This window comes from Vidua chalybeata, chromosome 10 (genome assembly GCF_026979565.1).
Source record: "Vidua chalybeata isolate OUT-0048 chromosome 10, bVidCha1 merged haplotype, whole genome shotgun sequence".
Taxonomy (NCBI): domain Eukaryota; kingdom Metazoa; phylum Chordata; class Aves; order Passeriformes; family Viduidae; genus Vidua; species Vidua chalybeata.
The window spans coordinates 19,819,732-19,837,976 of NC_071539.1; the positions used below are offsets into that span (position 1 = coordinate 19,819,732).

Below are 18,245 nucleotides of genomic sequence, written 5' to 3' on the forward strand. Positions count from 1 at the left end.
GGATTTGAAAGCTGTGCAGACAAACTTCTGCAAGAATTTCCTTGCTATGGCTGTTTGCATTTTTGGGGTCTGACAGTGACTCAGCTTGAATTTTCCCTCAGTGTTGTTCATGTTTTTACTTGTTTGATTTTTTTTGGCTGTTTATCAAAAGAGGTGTGCTCTCTTTACTAAAAATTTTGCTGCAGGCCTTGGATCAGAGATAGATTTAGAGTTCTTTTCCTAGAAAAGAAATGGAAGTTTAATATGGGTCATCTGGGACATGGAGAAGGTAATAACCACAGTTCCTGACCTAGGAACCAAAGGCACAGCATTCCAAAGTAGAGGAAACCATTATGGAATACTTTTCACAGCACATAAACAACTACACCTGGGAACAGTTTAAGAAGCTGTTTAATAGTAGCAGGGGATATCTGGAAATTAGATCAGTGGTACTTTGTTTTCCCTTCTTGACTTGTCACTGCATTCATTCTCTTTTGCCTTTCAGGCTTTCATGCTGCTCTGTGATCTCCTGATGATTTTTAGTCACCAGCTGATGACGGGAGGTCGAGAAGGGCTCCAGCCTTTGGTGTTCAATCCAGACTCAGGCCTCCAGTCAGAACTTCTCAGTTTTGTCATGGATCATGTGTTTATTGACCAAGATGATGAAAATCAGAGCATGGGTATGTTTAGCTTTTTTTTTTCCATAACAGACACAGAAGAAAGGAGAAAATAGAATTTTCTGATCAGTTTGTTTATATGTTTTCAGAAGTATTCCTACTTTATTTTTGGAAGGTCACTACTCTGAAGTTTCTTATATACATTGTGAAATATGCTTTTATTATATAATGACTATATTTAAGATTTTATCTGTGTAGTTTATTTTTCATTCACAGAGGGAAGCCTTGCATAGGGACTTAATATTTATGGCATTGCCATTCAGTGTTAATGCTTCTTACAACTAGATTTTACTTCCTGTTGTTCAGAGCCATTGATTTCACATCTGAAAATCCAAGGCATGCAGAAGTTTACTGGCGCTTCTGATTTTTCTTTTGTTAAATATTTATAGCTTAGTCACATTAATGGAGCCTCTGTGAAGGTCCTGTGTTTGAGAAGTTAAGCAAGAGCATTCAGCAAGTGTTCACTGTGGCCTTTCACAGGGTATAGGAAATAAATGACTCAGTTCCATGTGGATTATATTCAGGATCTCCTCAGGATTATGGAGAGCAGCCTTGGTCAGTAGTGTGTCACGTTCCTAAACTTCCCTGGAAGTTTTCAAGTAGGCGGGACTCAAGACTTACCACCTTTCATTTTAGCTTCTTCTCCAACAATCCTTCTTGCTTCATGTTCAAGAATGGATTTTTTTCTAAAAGTTCCCTTTGATAATGTTGTTTTAGAGCTTTACAGTTACTTACGAACAATTTGTTGTTGATGATGCTTTCAGAGGGCGATGAAGAAGATGAAGCCAACAAAATAGAAGCTTTACATAAGAGAAGAAACCTTCTGGCTGCCTTTAGCAAGCTGATCATTTATGACATTGTGGACATGCATGCAGCAGCAGATATCTTCAAACACTATATGAAGGTACAGGCCGTGCATTCTCCTGTCCTGACTGAGGCCAGTCTGCAGTGTTAGGGCTTCTACTGCCATCCCTGCCAGGACTGTGGTTACAGCCCAAACATTCCTGAAAGCTTTTTCAGCTTTATTTGATCCTGTGTGGTACTTTTTCCTTTCTAAATGACACGTGGTACTGAGCAGCAGTGAGCTCTGACCTCTTTGTAGCACATGTGCTTCTTTTAGGGCAGCACCAAAAGCTGGTCCTGAGGTGCTGAGTATTTCCAGAGAGGCTCCACTCTACAGAGAGTTTCTTACCCTGCTCCTCAGATTCATCTCTAGAATCCCCAATAAGTTACCTGTTCCATGTCATGTTCCACTGTCAGTCTCCCAGGCTGGGTGGTTGCCATGAGGTGGCAGGGTTCTTGTCAGAGGAGGTTGGCTTAAACAGGACAGCAGGAAAAAAAAGCTCTGTATGGTTGTGCTGTAAGTGGGTCTGTGGTGACTGAATGTCTTCTCAGCTTTGGCTGCTTCCACAGAGCTTTTAGGCCCAGTGAAGGTCAGAAGGACCTCAGCTCCTGCTGCCCCTGTGCATGGGAGTTCACCTGCCAGAGCAGGCACATCAGCAGTCCTGCCACTGACCCGTCAGGTCCTGTCTCACCTGTCCCTGCAGGGGATTTGGTCATCACAGAGATGACAATCCAAGGGGAAGAACTGGAAGATAGAGCAGGTCCTTTACTCTAGACACTCTTTGAGATGATGGTGTGAAATGTAAAGGGTTTAACTTGAAATTCTCCTGTTCATCAGACTCACATAGCACAATAAAATTCCCAGGACATACTGTAGCCATTAGTCAGGGTTAGTCTTGCTTAGGGATTCTTTGCCAGAGTGGGAGTTTGAAACTGAAGCTGTCACCATCCAGGTGAGTTCCCTCCCTGCTGCTCTAGGTTGGGCTTCTCCTCTTCCCATGCCCCTCCTTCTCTTAAAGCTGGGAGAGAGGGAGAGAAATTTAATTTGAATTACTACCAAAGAAGGCAAAGGCAATATTTTAGGAGGAATGAAAAGAAGTGACTGCAAATGCAGAAACATCAATGAGGCTGAAAGAATACTGTTGGGGGAAAAAGAACCTATTCTCAGCTTGTAATGATAATACAGCTTTTCTACCCAGATGGGCAGCACCATAGGCTGTGGCTTTCAGCAACCATTCTGTTAACATAAAGAGAAACAGCACTCCATGCTGACTTATTCCTTACTCCCCTTTTTGGCTGTAGTGAATTCCTTTCCCCTCAGTGTACAAGGAGCACACACCTCTGTGCTGGTGTCTGTTCACACCTGCTTCTTAAGGGGGAGTTGGATCAATGTCATATTGTTGCTTGGAATTGGCAGCCCTGGGTCACCTTCATCAAGTGCTTTGTTTGAGGCAGGAAATGCTCTTTTGTTTGGTTTTCAACATGTTTGTTACAGAAGATAATAAATACAGAAGTTCCCTACCTTATCACAGGGTTTGGTTTAAATTTTGATACTGAAGCATTCCTCCTCACTCACACCAAAAATCTGGATTTGAGCAACTGCTGCCTTTTCAAATAAAGAAGTACAAGTAATCTTCCTCTTGGGAAAACTTTAAGAAATTGTATAAGATATTTGATTTAAAGGTTTTTGGTTTTTATTCACATTTTTTCCTAGTACTACAATGACTATGGAGATATCATTAAGGAAACCCTGAGCAAAACCAGGCAAATTGATAAAATCCAGTGTGCAAAGACACTCATTCTCAGTTTGCAACAGGTAAGAGCATTGATTTTTTTTGTTAGAAATGCCTCATTGCAAAAAGCCCTGGCCAGGATTTCCTCTGATGCACTTTACAGAGAAGCAGAAGTGCTGCACTTCCTTAGGACATTTTCTTCATTTCCCTGCTCCCCGGGTTCAGGCTGTCACTGCCCCTTTGTCTCAGTAATCTCTGTCTCCATAGGCCACACTGGCAAAGTTTGGGCAGATAAAAATGGAAGGGAGGGAGAGAAGAGCCTTGGAGGCAGTTTGGGCCAAGCTGATTCATGGCATTTGTTTATTGATCCCAAGTCAACAAGAAGAATTAGGATGGCTTTTTATTCTTAGCATTTGCTGAATAATGCATCTTCCTTATACTTTGTCTAAATACTGATGAATTTTTCAAATTTCAAGCTAATTAAGTCTTCCAATACTGTTAGACATGTTTTTTCCCAGAAAAATTCACTTTACATCGACCGTAAATTACTGCCTGGTGATGAAATCTATCAAGCAACAGCACAAAGTGCACTAAATACCACTTAGGCCCTTGAAGTACCAGGTATAGCCATTGCTCAGAGAAATTACTTCTGCTAATTAGATGCTCTCAAATGAGCTGGACCTCCCAAAGTTCCTTGTAAAGGGATTTCCTGTAGCAGTCTGGAAGCTGAGAGAGATCTGTGCAAACCTGAGAAAAACAGATGTACTTGCAGAAGAATCAGGGAGTGTCAAAGCAGCCCATGTCTGTAAAACTTGGTGAGGGGGAAGCAGGTGCCACAGATCAGTCAGGCTGGCAAAATTCCATGAAAAACGAGAGGAACTCTTTGCAAGTGTCTCAGTGATAGGTAGCAGCCAGTGTGGATTTGTCAAGAAGGAATCCTGTCCAATTAAGCTGTTGTCATTAATTACATGGAAACAGAGCTTTTGGTGATGAGAGAAACAGTGGCTGTAATGGAGCCTGATTTAATATCCTCACTGGCACTGTCTCTCAGGATACCCTCAGAAAGCAGTGAAAGAGATGGGGTGTAAATGGCAGTGCCAGGAGAGGTGGAACTGGCTGGAAAAGCATTAAGCACTTGAATACTGTGCTGGGAGGGCCTTGGAGGCAGCAGTGCTGGGCAAACAGGCCCTGAGGCTACAGTGGAGGAGCTGCAGTTTTGATCCCCAAATTCAAGGCACCACCTGATCTGATGGGTCATGGAGGTGCTTAAGAGAACAGCATGAGAATGCAGGACCTTCTTGATAAGTTGGGAGGATGATATATGGAATTCAGGGAGGATGGGTGCAGAATTCCACTGAAATAACTCTGCAAGTACAAGCCAGGGGACAGCTGGCAAACAGCAGAGGGACAGAAGAAATTCTGGCAGGTGACAGGGACTGCGTTATGTCTCAGTCATTGCAAAGGCCATTCTCAGGTGGAGCAGGTTTAGAACCCAAGTCTTTCTCAATGAAAGTGTTCCCCACCTCACAGATGTCAACCTCTGAACTCTCTCTGCAGCTGTTCAATGAGCTTGTTCAGGAGCAAGGTCCCAACCTGGACAGGACATCTGCCCACGTAAGTGGCATTAAGGAGCTGGCCCGGCGGTTTGCCCTCACTTTCGGCCTGGATCAGATCAAGACAAGAGAGGCTGTGGCCACACTACACAAGTGAGTGGTGGTAAATAAACTAGATTTTTACACTACTTCAGATTAAAACTCTTGTTCAGCATTCCCTTTCTCAGGATACATAATCTCAACAGGCCATGGAATAATTATCTATTTTTTCTACTTAAAGTGGAGGGGTCTACATGTATGTAAGTAGAAAGGAAACAAACTAGCTGCTACCTAATTTTTTTTTTAAATTTATTGGCATGGTTATGTTTGTTTATCTCAGGTGGGTTGTGTCTAACAACTGAGGATGGTTCTTTGTTCCACACCACTATGGATTCTGGAGGAACTAAGGGCTCTTTTGAAAAGATACTCTGAAAATATTTTGGAAATCTTTTAAAGTGGACTGAAAATTTTTATGCAAGTGCTGCATAGAAAAGCATGGAAAGGTTCTGCTAAATTTAAATTATGACTTTGCCATGCCATAAAAAAGTTTTAAATGCTAAGATTTGGTGTCTCAGAGACTCAGTCCTTGAGACCAAAATCAGCATGGCTTGGTCAGGATGTACCAGTCACTGTCCTCAGCCAGGCAGGAGTCAGGGGACACTCGTGCCTTGCTGGGTGAGGGAAGGGACAGTGTTCTCTCTAGTCACAGGTGGCAAAGCAGAAACAAGTGTGTCCCTACTCTGGGGACTCAATTCTCTGCTCTGGCTGCAGAGGTTGGCTCCTGTTTGATCTGACACATTCCATGGTGCTCCTGCCCTGGGCTGCACCTGCCCAGTTCCCACACTGGGCAAGTACCCTCTTCCAGGGACTGGCCATGTGCTTCTCTGAGGGGGGGCTCACAAATCCACAGGGAACTCTGCATTCCCCTTTGTCCAAAAGCTGCTGTTTGTTAGTAAGGGGAATTACATTGTCATGGTATCTGAGGATACAAACAGTTTCATCACAGCTCAGATTTGGGGCAACTTGTCTGGTTTTTGGGTTGGGTTTTTTTTTTTTTTTTGCTTTTTTGGGTTTGGGTTTTTTTGTGGGGTTTTTTTTGGGTTTGTTTTTTGTTGCAAATGTCTGAACATGTTAATATTTCTGTACTGTAGAGATGGCATAGAGTTTGCCTTCAAATACCAGAATCAGAAAGGACAAGACTATCCACCTCCTAACCTTGCTTTCCTGGAAGTGCTTAGTGAATTTTCTTCCAAGCTCCTGAGACAGGATAAAAAGACTGTGTAAGTAATGCTTTCTTTTCTTCCCTGAGCTCTGTTAATCCCTGCAATGTGGGTTTCAGCTCTCTCCTTTGAGGTTTCTACAATTTAACCGGGGCTGCAGAAAGTCCCTGAGACATTTCACATACATACTTACTCATCCTTTTGTGTTTTAAAGTAATAAAAATAAATGGGAAAAGAAAAATCAGACCCACTAATGAGGTGAATTTGAGACCTCCCCAAAACAATGTTGTTTAAAATTTCTCACAGGGTATTGAAAATTAGAAGTCCTTTTTTAGGCCAGAGGAAAAGAAATTAAACATTAGCACTGCAGGGAATTTACGGGCTGTCACCACTGCAGTAGCACCTGTTTCTGTTGTATATTTACATAAATTGTAAGCCTGTATTTGTTGTTTCTTTTAATATTGGAAGAGGACTCCAGTCAAACATCAGCCAAGCACTGTGTGCCCAGTGTGGAACTAAATTCACTGAATAACTTTATGACCAGTTTAAAAGTGCAGTTGCCTCATCTGCTGATTTAGGGTTATAGGTGTCTTTCCAGTCAATTCTGTGACCTCACTGAGTGTTAGTCAAAAGATCAACTGGAATGACCTCAACTGACTCTTTCTGTCAGACCTTACTATGAAGGTTTGACTGATGTTTTTCTGTGAAGACATTTCTTTAAAAGGACTTTTCTGTTAGGGTTAACAACTATGGACATTACAACTTGATGTGTGCAGTAAGAAATGCAGCTTGGTTAACTTTGTATAATTTTTCATGTGTACACACTTGAACCAATTTCACTTTTTCACTGTATCAATAATTTCTCAATTCAGCAAACACTGTAGGACAAATAGTTAAAGGAGATAGGGAATGGGATGATCCAGCTAGGCTGTCTTGGCACTCCATTTGTGCATCTGCTCTTCATTGTTATATCCTGGAATCTTCTCAGTCTCTAGCCTCTTCTTCAGGACAGGACTTAAGTATAACAGGATTTTACAGCTTGTCTTCTTAGCTGAAGATTCTCCTGCATGGTGGTCTAAGTGCCACTGGCCTGTTTCCTGTGAATTTAGTGAAGTTTAGCCTTTCAGCAGAGTCATCCCTTCCACAAGTTTCCGGTGTCTGACATTTAAAGTTATGTCATGCTGTCCCTGACAGCTTCTGTTAACCTGAGCCTTTGAGTGAAATTCAGTTCTTCAGGACATTTTGTTCCTTCACCTTCCATATTGCCACTTAAATTCTTTCTCAAAGGTTCCCCTGCCCACACACACAACCAGTGGCTGCTCCTGCAGGGGTATAAGGATTGCTGTGGTGGAATATCTATACCTGAGCTATAGACCTCAGCTGAATCCAATGATCCTGAAAAGAAGTTGGTCCTTTAGGGCCTGATTTATCCGATCTGTGCCAGACTGCTGTGTTGGGATGCGTTCAGCCCTGCCCCAGACCCTACAGGCTGTGGTGACCATGAGAAGGGTTCAGCACAACTTGCTGATATGTGAGGGTGGCTCCACTCCTGCCCAGAGTGCTCCACTGACAGGACAGGAGTGGGATGCTGCATTTGCCCTTTTCTGTAGTTCTTCCAGTCCATAGGGATCTCTCCCTTGCCACAGGGGCTGCCTGTGTGCAGGAAGGTCCATGACCACCATCTGCTGGAGAAGTCCCATGTTCAGGATCACTTCCCTCCCTCCCTGCCCAGAGGCTCTCCCCAGACTCAGCAATGGACTCTTGTCTGCAGCCAGAAGTGCTCTGGAGCCCTCACAGTCTCAGGAACATGTGGCTGCCCAGGTTCTCCAGCTTGGCTTCCCTGCCTCAACCCCCAAATCATCCAACCCAAGAGCATGCAGGTGTCAGGGCATTGCTCCAGAACACCCTTACTGACAGGATCCAGCACACACTGCTGTTCCACAGGGCTTCTGCTTCCTTCTGCTGGGCTGCTGGCTTTTTTCTCTGGGGCTAGAAAAGGGAGAAGCTTCCAGTTTAGGAGTGAAGCAGCAACACTGATATTATTTAGTTTTCCTAGCCTGTTAATCTGGCTATTCATTTTATGAGTAACCTTCAGAACTGGTGATAGCCATTTATGGATTTATTAAAATCTATGGATTTCACATAAAATTGTTCATGTAAGGTGCCAGACTCATACAGCTGGAGAAAAAGAATTTGTACTAACACTGTGTTACAAACCCATTAAAGCAGATACAGGCAGGGAAATCCTGAGGAACTAATGTAGGACAGAATAGAGGAGATTGTCCTTGGAGGTGCTTATTTCCACTTATTTCTCTGAAAGACACAGTTGGCTTAGACTGGACACTGACTAGTGGGTGTCAGGTGACACAGAGCCTCAACATGGTGTTCTCACTTCTGGAAATTTAGAGTTGATAGGAACTGCCAGTGTGAAGCTCCCCCAAAATGCTGAGGAGAAGATTTGGCATGAAGTTTGGCATCCAGGCAGTAAAGAACTCCCAAGTGGTGTCATTTTCCTCTTTCACAGTTTGGCCATAAACATGCATCTGGTTTTCTAAATACAAACTGGAGGCAGAAAATCTTCTTACTTTCCAGGACTCTTCTAAAGCCATGAGGCACTCAAGTGGCATGGTTGGGTACCATAAAATAGAGAATACACGAAGAAGTTCCTCTTGCTGCCAGGTTTGGGAGTTAATATATGCATGAAAAAGGGAAGGAGGAAACATTAACAGTATTGAATAAAAGAGTAGACAGGAACCTGCTGTTTTTTGAACAAAGTTACGCCATTCACTGAATTAAAAACCTGATGTGATTGTCACCCTCACATGAGCAGTGTGGCTTCTGGGCCTGTTCTGGAGTTGGGCTGTGTAACAATTCGAGCTGCCATGAGTTAACAGAGGAAACCCCTGCCTTTCCATGTGGAATGTGTGGAGTTGACTCCCACTGCTGGCAACCTGGCAAGGTGGTATTAAAGGAAATTGTGACAGAGGGGTGCAGGAAGTGATGCTGAAGTACCTGAGTTCTCTTACCAAACTTCTGAATGTTTGGCTCTGCAGCCTGCAACTCATTAGAATGACATTATGTAGATTTCCATGTTCATTTTAGAGATTACTTCTAATTCCATAATTAAATAATCAATGGAAAAAGAAAACAGTTCCTATGCCCTCCAGACCAGGAGGGAGTTGTTGGTTCTTCCTTTCAGTTAACACATGTGCACTGGACTTCTCATGGCAGTGGACCAGGTGTTCAAATTTTTTATGGAAGAATAAATGCCTGCATTTGACTAACCCATTTCTCTTGTTCCAGGATGCCAAAGGATGTCCTGCATCCTTGCAGCCGTGGCTCTGATGCAGCCTGGCTGCTGACACAGTGGCCATATCCGGGTGTCTATGGGGAGATTGCTGCACCTCTGTACCCCCTGTCTTTCCTTTCCAGGCACACCTACTTGGAGAAGTTCCTGACAGAGCAGATGATGGAGAGGAGAGAGGACGTTTGGCTGCCGCTGATCTCGTACCGGAACTCGCTGGTGACGGGCGGCGAGGACGACAGGATGTCCGTGAACAGCGGCAGCAGCAGCAGCAAGGCCTCCTCTGTGAGGAACAAGAAGGGCCGACCCCCCCTCCACAAAAAGAGAGTGGAAGGTTAGTGAGGGCACAGGGCTTTGCATTCTGGACACGCAGGAGAGGGGACTTTACCAGTTCATGCAGAAATACATGATACGTTCTGGATGTGGCAGAACCAAGACATCTGTTCTGCTGGTTCTGTGAGGCCTGGGCATGTCTTTAGGGGAAATACCACCACAGCCCCCTGTTCTTGTTTGTCTTGACCAAGATTGGCAAGCAGAGCTGTTAAAAGCTGTTACTGCTGCTGGAAGAGGTGTTTGTGGAGTTACCTGCTCTTTCTCACTCCTGGACTGCTGGGTTTCTGCTTGTGATTCCCTCTGGGAAGTTGTTAATTCTCAGGGATTTGGAGCAGATTCCAGGCAGAAATTCTGCTAACAGATCCCTGTTGTTGCAAGGCCATTGGAAACACTAAAAAGACATCATTTTTGTTTAAAATAGTACTGATACCTAGTGTTGTCTGCATTTACTCTTTCTGGGACCTCAGATGTGTTCATCAGGAATCTGGCTGTGATAGCAAATTTCTTACAAGGCTGCATCAGTTCCTGGTCAATCTGTGTGCTGTAGTGTGGACTTCTGTGAATACTAATTTGCTGTTCCACAATACAATAGATGTGAATGGGATCTTAAACTTCAAGGGTTTTTCCACAGTCAGTATCTATGACAGTAACCCCTCAGTAAGGAATCTAGTGCCCGTTTGTCTGAATATACAGCAATTTCCAAAACTACTCAAAATTCTCAAAAGTTTGCCCATACAGCCAGATCCATTCTCCACTGCAGCTCATGGTGAACAGTCCCTGCACCAAGTCCTTCTCACAGCCCAATTATAGGTACATAAAATACTGGCTCCTTTCTTCAGGCACTATTTTTCTTCTTTCAGGATGCCAAGATTTTCACAGAATTCAGCTACTGAGGTTTTATTCTTTCCTCTTGTTGCCATTTTCATTCTACTCTACTGTATTTTACCAATGGTTTTTTTTAGCCCTGGGAGGTGTAGGAGCATCTTTGCCTCCCAGTAAGGAAAATCTCAGGCTTAAGATGAAGTTTTTAGACTTTGCTTACCTCATACTCTTTTGTGTCACCCTCTTTCAATGATCAATAGAAGGGAGAATTGATTTCCAACACTTTCCATTTGAGGATCTCCTTTGTTTGTTTCTTTAATTTCTACTCTAAAGGATCTAACAGAAAGGTCACTGCAGAAATTACTGTCGCATCAATGAACCATATCCAGTCCCCTCTGGTTCCTTTCTCACTTAAATCTAGCATAGACTGGCTTGGAGAACATTCCCTATTGCTTCTGAGAGGAAATGTGCTCTGTGACATTTCTTCAAGATGCCTTAAGGAAATCAATAGCTTTTTAAAAAAATAATCCCTAACATGAAAAATTATTCAAAGGTAAATTTGAGAATAAATAGGCAGCTTTTTAGACATTTATGCCTAAAGGGTAGTAAAAGGCAATGGAAGAATGAGCAGATCCATGGAGAGATCCCAATCTACTTTTCTCACCACACATTTCCTGTTAGTAAATCTGTGATCTTATCATCTCTGTTGTCATCTCCTGTCTTTCACTCCAGCAACTGAATTTTTGTCTACATGTCTCTGGCTGCACGCTTCCTGCTCTAACCCATTCTCAAGTCCTCCCTCTTCCTCCTCTCTGCTTTGCTCCCTTCCCAACATAAACACAGGATCCCAGCTAGACCTTCAGTCATCTTTATCTCATTTTTATTGCTAAGTGTCCCCTCCCTGCTCCACTCCAGTGGTTCTGACAATTCTAAAGATCTGGAGTGACCAGATTTTGGGGTTTGTGCTCACCTTGTCTTAGTGTTTAACTGTATCTTGGTTGCTGTAGGTGCATGAGATTAACAGTCTCTAATTGTAAACTCAGGAATTGGGAATTACTTTGGTTGCTTATGTTCAAGATACTGCAGCACAGCCTCAACTGCTGGGTATGACTTTATTTGCAATGGGATTTGTGTTTGTTCCCTTAAAATTATTGTTATTGCTAGGAATAGAGGGTAGTAGTACTTAAAGAACAGAATCTAAAATTAGAACTGAAAATCTTACAATTCCAAGCATTTATCCAGGTTATCCCTTAGTGCACACTTGTTTGAATGCTGCCCTGCATGTGGTCAGAAATTAGCAGTGATTTCAGTGTTCTCTGTCTAGATGAGAGCCTGGAAGGCTCCTGGCTGAACAGGAATGAGAACATCCATACTCCAGGGACACTGCAGACACCTCAGCTCACCTCCACTGTCCTGAGAGAGAACACCAGACAAATGGGAGAGCAGATCCAGGAGCACGAGTCGGAGCAGGGATCTGAACAGGATTTTTTACACAAGTAAGTCTTGGAATTTCAGCATCAACTACAGTCAGCCAGGCAAAGGAATTGCTTGTGGTTTATAGTGATACTGTTAGCCTGTGGCTCCAGAGATGCAGTGTTGATTTGCAAAGCCACCTGGAAATGCCTTGACTACAGCTCAGCAATACTTGGATTGTCTTCAGGTCCCAGAAAAATATGTTGTAATGGAATAATAGTAGGAATTCCTTATGTTAAAACTATCTCATAGCATAGCCATGCAGTTCTGGTCAAATCATCCTAGTGCTTGTGTCCCAGGCTGGGTGGAACTGTTTCTTTGCAAGACCTGTAGATACTGTCTTTTCTTTCCCCCTGCCTCATATCAGAGTTAAGGTGTTCCAGACACCCTGAATGATATTTTCTAAATTTCCAGCTGCTGAGCCAGTAATTCCTGTTCTGAGGTAATTGCCCTAAATTATATATTCTTTTTGTCCCTTTGCTCCCATTTTATCACCTCCATTTAGAGGGAAAACATTGGTTATTTCCTGTCAGTGGGTGTTGCCAGCAGGTACTGCCAGGATGCAGCAGGTGAGCACAGGCTGGTTGGTGGCATCAGCAGTGCAGCCTGGAAGGTATTTACATGTGGGTGAGGTACTGGCCCTTAAGTTGATCAGGGTATTTATGTAAAAACCATTTGTTTTTCACATTGTGTGACATTTTTGTCAGTTACTGATTTGGATCCATTCTTGCTCATATTTTGCCTCATCTGACACAACAAAGTACTATTTAATAGTAACAAACTTTCAAGGTGCTCCTGCTCCAGGTGCCTGCCCCTAATGAAGGAGCAATGTCACTGTTTCCATACCTGCTTTTATTGCAACAGTTAATTGATTTTTTTGTGCACATACAGTGAGAGGAGACAGACTGTGGAAGGGAATCCAGAAGATGTGTACAATGATGGATGGGATTGAATTATCCTAATCTGAAGCATGGCCAGACACAGAACTTGGAGACAGAAACTGCTCCACAATAGGCAGCTCAGAACTGTTACTGCTGTCGGTCCTAACTTACTCCCTGTGTGTCAGTCCCCAGATGCAGATCTCGTGGCTGGGCCAGCAGAAGCTGGAGGATCTCAATCGAAAGGACAGGACAGGAATGAACTACATGAAAGGCAGAAGTGGTGTAAGGCATGCAGTGTAAGTGCTCACAGGCTGCTGCCCTCAGCAGAACCATGTGCAGGACACCACAGTGAATGTTACCTTTCCTGCTGGTTGCCAGTCATTTCTGTGCCTTTCTGCTGAAGGCAGAGGGACAGTTTGTAGTGCTGGGATGGATCCAGCCCAGCACTGCCATTCTCTGACTGTGGCCAGACACCAGGCCCAGTGACAGGGTGCAGTTCCCCGTTCCTCAGAGGGGTTCCATGATTTGTGTGCTGTGTAATTTCCTGTGAGCTCTGCCCACAAGCTTGTTCCTGTGTCTGCATTCTCCAGCCTTTTTTGCCAAGGTGTCCCCCTGTGCAGTAATGGAGGGAACACACATGGGTGAGCACTGGGGCACCACATATACTCTGTGCTAATCCCACAGAGTCGTTCAGCATGGGGGCTGGAATCCTTACAGCCTTTGGAACTGGGCTTGAAGGCACTGCTGGAGTCACAGGGCTTTACCAGTGATCCTGGCAAACAGTGTCACTCCTCCTTGTTAAAAGGGCAGGCAAACACAAGAGGAGTTACTGCCCTGTTCTTGTTGGGAACAGCTTCAACTACTGGTCATAGTGCTGTCAGTGGGACTTGCTGCATTAGCCTGGGCCAGGGTTTGGGGAGGGGAGTTTATGTGTGATTTTCCTGTTCGGTATTCCAGAGAGCCTGTTGGCTTTACCCTCAGCATCAGGGTTTGAGTGAAGGCATTAAATGATAGGATTTGAGCATTCTTTTTTTATTACAAAGATCAGGGCTGGGAAGTTTTTCTGCTTGGAAATGACTCTCTCTCTATTTAATCAGACGAGGTCTAATGGAAGATGACGCTGAGCCCATCTTTGAAGATGTAATGATGTCCTCACGAGGCCAGCTAGAGGACATGAATGAAGAATTTGAGGACACAATGGTCATTGATCTGGTCAGTAAATCTTATCAATGGCAAGTTTAAGACAGTTGAAAGCTAATTTAAAAGGAATTTTAGAAGTGTAAACAAAAATTTCCAAATTTTTGAGTCTGGACTCTGGTTGTCTGAATGTTAGAGTAGAAGTGATGTGAGCACTTCCCAGAGCCTCCAGCTGCAGGCTCGAGCCCAGCGGGTTTGTTTCACAGCCACACAAGGAGCTTTGCTTAGTGCTCCTTCTTCCCAAGAATGATTCTTGGGCAGCTTCTGACAGCAGCACCATCACACACGTCAGACTTGTCAGCCCACAAGGATCAAGTTATGAGTTACAGGCTGTGCTGACACAGCTCTTTATTGCAGCCACAACGTGTCACAGCCAAGGGGTCCCTCTCTTTCCCTTCCATGGTTAGTTTGATTTTGAGGAGGTGGGCTGGGCAGGGGATCCTTACTCAAGGTCTCAGCAGGTCACAGCCAGAGTCCTGCTGGCACAGCAGGAGGGAGCACAGGCACTGTGTGTGGGTGGGAGCTCCTTAAACAGGAATTGCTCCCAAACAGGTCCCATCATCAAGGACACCCTCAGTCCCTTCCAGTACTGTGCTGACTGCTGGTAGAAGTTCCTTGCAGCACTTACAACCTTAACTGGGCACCCCTCTGGAATGACTGCTCCTTTGTAAAATGGGATAAAGGAGCAGTTTGCTTTACACACCTCACCATTTTTCTGCTTTTCTGTTTCTCCTTTCACATCCAAACAACAAGCCCTAGGTTATATTAGGATTGGGCTAAGTATCTTGGGAAAGGCTGCTGCATTCTGAGGTTATTGCCAGCACTCATGTAATTACCAAGTAAGTAACATCCAAGGCAAGGAAAGGAAGGACTTGATCAAGCCAGTGAGGCTCACACTTATTCTTGTGCTCATGGGGAAGGACACCACTAAGGGTTTAAGCCTCAAAAATATTTCACTCTCTTCCATACCCTTTTTGTTGGTAAATCTATTTTTGACCATGTCAGAGCTCAAGTTTCTCTATGAACTTGAAGCATAGACAGTTAAGAGGGAGTTTCTCCTGCTGTCTTCAGTCCCAATACAGAAACATCCTTAAGTCAGCAAGAACCTTGGGCAAGTCCTTAACTATGAGCACAGAGTTAGAATTAGAACCCATCAGCTTTTACGCCATTCCTTCTATAATAGAGAGTTGAGGGACTGGGCTGTCCTGTGTCAGGGCCCACCTTTGTCCCAGAGGTTTTGTGGCACTGGGGGGAAGGTGAGGGGCAGGCACAGGTGGCCCTGTGGCGGGCAGGGCTCCCTGTGCCCCGTGCTGTTCCAACTCCCGTGTGTTGCAGCCGCCGTCGCGGAACCGGCGTGAGCGCGCGGAGCTGCGGCCGGACTTCTTTGACTCGGCGGCGATCATCGAGGACGATTCAGTAAGACCTGGCTCCTTCTGCTTGCTGTGAGCTCTGCTCTTGTCCCACCCCACGTAACCGCTGTCTTTTCCCCCTTTTCCAGGGATTTGGCATGCCCATGTTCTGAAGTCTGGCGAAGATCTTTTACAAACTTGGAACTCTATTGTTTAGAGCTAGAGGCCTATATACTGTGATAGCTTGTATGAAAACCACATTTTTGATGTGATACGGTTTGATTTTTAACCAAATGATTGAGGTCAACCCCTTGGTGTAGTGACGGAGAGAAGAGGAGCTTCTTAATGACACACGGGAATGTTGGCCAATCCAGTCACCTCAGAAGGGCTGACCTAAAAAATCATTTGTATCCCTGTTCTTGACTGTCCTAATATGGATTTTTTTTTTTTCCTGGATGAGGAGGAAGTTTTAAATTGTTAAGACAGCTGTCAAAATAAACACTGTTCTACATATGTTTTCTGAAAACAACATTGAGTGAAAACAGAACTTTTTTAACTTTATTTTTCTGCTGTACAATTTAAAACAGTTTTAACATTTGCCTTTTTATGTTTTCAGAGCTAGCCATTTTTATTAAACCTATGCCTATCAGCCACTGATTAGCAAGGCTGCTGTAAGCAGGTCGTTCTGGCTACGGAAAAGTGTTTTGGAACACACTGGATTTGATTAACATTATGGTACGCTTATGTCCTCTCATAGGCATGGAGAAGAACACTCTCAGAGAAGAGGTTAGAATTCTAATGACGTGCATCTCTGCCAAAAAATTTCAGATTCTGATATGATAAACCCAGATTTTATACTCTTGAGAAGATTTATTTTTATTTATAATGGGACATGAAGTAAGAGATGTCCATGAAGCCACTTTTCCAACAGATGCTGTGTAACATTCATTTTATATAGCACATGGGGACACAAAACCAGTAAATTTTCTATTGGTACTTGCTCTGTGCATTTTTAGCAACTTATACCAGCAAATAAAGTATTCTCAGTAAAACACACAAACGGTTCTCAAGTAATCACTTTGCTGTTTTTACTACCTACTTCAAGCCTGCCAACACAAGGTACATAAACAGCAACTTTCCTATTAAAAAAAATAGTTCAAGGGTGGGGGAAAGGATCACTTTAGCATACTAAAAGTAATTTTAACTGTACCATAAAACAGAGTCTACTTTCCATGCCGTAAATACCCTTTTCGCTATTTTTGTAAATTAATTTTGCCAGTTAGAAGTACTGTATGTGCTGCATAGAAATTTGTGCTTAGATGGTGAAGTTCTTAAGCTTACAATGGACTACAGCTACATTTTCAGTGTTAACTGTGCATATTGAGAGTAATTCTTTGGGAAAAAAATATGATTTTTCAAAAAAGCTAAAAACATCAAAAAAAAATTCCAAAAAAACCCAAAACATTCTCAGCTAATTCATTGTACTAAGATATTTTTCAATGTCTTCAATAATTTGGAATTTCATTATGCTTCGATTTTTTGACTCGACCTAGTAGCTGCTCCTTACCCAGCCTGGCCTGGCACCAGCAGTGCTGGCCCTCCACAGCTCCAGATCTCCAACAACTGGCCCCAAAATCTTCATCTTTCTGCACTCAGTAGCAGTTGGGATACAAAGCAGACTGACCCACTTGGAGCACAGCAGTTTCAGAGGTGCTTTAGTTTTAGCAACTACAGAATAACCACGGAGCTTTTTTCTGTTTCAAGCTTACTGGACACCAGCCCAACCCCTCAGTGCCCAGATGGGCAGGGAAAGAGCCCAAACTGACCCAGCCCAGCACCTCACCCAGCTGAGCTTGGCTCTTACAACACGTGCAGTTCTCAGACACGGTTGCCAAAAATGTTTGACCAGGTAATTCAGCCATTCCTTAGTGTGGGTTGGGGATGTATTGATCCCAAGAAGTAGCTGGAACTTTATAAACCCCATTACCTCCCTCTGTGCACCCCCACAGCCTGGGGGCAGGAATGGCTGCAGGACCTGTCCCAGGATCACTCTGTGAGCATGGTGGCACAACAGATGCTGCCCAGTTTGAGTCAGAGTCTCAGACAAACCTTGTGCTTCACAGTCCTCTGTGTGGAAAACTGATTCCTAATTTAACATTGTAGAATACTGTATAACAAACATTTATTATCATGGTACCTGCAATGGGTCTCCAGTTCAGTTTGCAGTCAATAGGTTTTTGTATTATGAGTGTCTCCTTGATTGGTTTTGCTAGTAATTCTGTAAATTGTACATTTACAATATGAGGTTTTTTTTTCCTTTTGTACAATTTAAAACTGATGCTTCACCTTTCATTTAATAAACTATTCAAAATCATGAGTATGATGAGCACCCTCTTCACTATAGTTTTCTTTTAAGTGTTTGTTTGGACCATCACATTTTGTCATTGCATTAAGTAGTAGGAAATTCAAGGAATTATTAAAGGCAAAACTGACAGGTAGCTTTCATGTTGTCCAGGCTTCACAACCAGACCTGTACCCCACTCCCTTACCCACTCAGCCCCAAGAGTGATGGAAACCCTCTCTGAGCTTCTTTCTCCCCTCCGCCATGGTGTAGTTTGGTTGTGGGGGGCGGGGGTAGAGGGGTGGTGAATGTGAGATTCCTGTAAATCTGGGAAGGCCCCAGACCAGAAGCAAGAGCTGCACTGCTAAAAGTTACAATTTCTTTAACTGCCACAAGGTTTGAGAAGAATTTCTCTCTTCTGCCCTATATGTCTGAAGTGACCTGGAATCTGTGGGAAGAAACTGCCATGGGAAAGGCTTGAAAGTTCTAACAACCAGCTGG

At 43.7% G+C, this 18,245-nt stretch overlaps 1 protein-coding gene across 2 annotated transcripts in view; it reads left to right on the forward strand.

Moving 5' to 3' along the window:
• Positions 1–17,780, forward strand: part of STAG1 (stromal antigen 1) — a 165,017-nt gene extending 147,237 nt beyond the window's left edge. For both annotated transcript variants that reach the window (XM_053952242.1, XM_053952241.1), the window contains 11 exons: positions 485–659; positions 1,421–1,560; positions 3,214–3,315; positions 4,790–4,938; positions 5,976–6,104; positions 9,477–9,682; positions 11,828–11,999; positions 13,043–13,153; positions 13,955–14,069; positions 15,390–15,470; positions 15,553–17,780. In XM_053952242.1, the coding sequence (XP_053808217.1) occupies positions 485–659; positions 1,421–1,560; positions 3,214–3,315; positions 4,790–4,938; positions 5,976–6,104; positions 9,477–9,682; positions 11,828–11,999; positions 13,043–13,153; positions 13,955–14,069; positions 15,390–15,470; positions 15,553–15,576 (1,404 nt within the window). In that variant the 3' untranslated portion in view covers positions 15,577–17,780. The remainder of the gene's footprint in view (positions 1–484; positions 660–1,420; positions 1,561–3,213; positions 3,316–4,789; positions 4,939–5,975; positions 6,105–9,476; positions 9,683–11,827; positions 12,000–13,042; positions 13,154–13,954; positions 14,070–15,389; positions 15,471–15,552) is intronic.
• Positions 17,781–18,245: the final 465 nt, after the last annotated feature.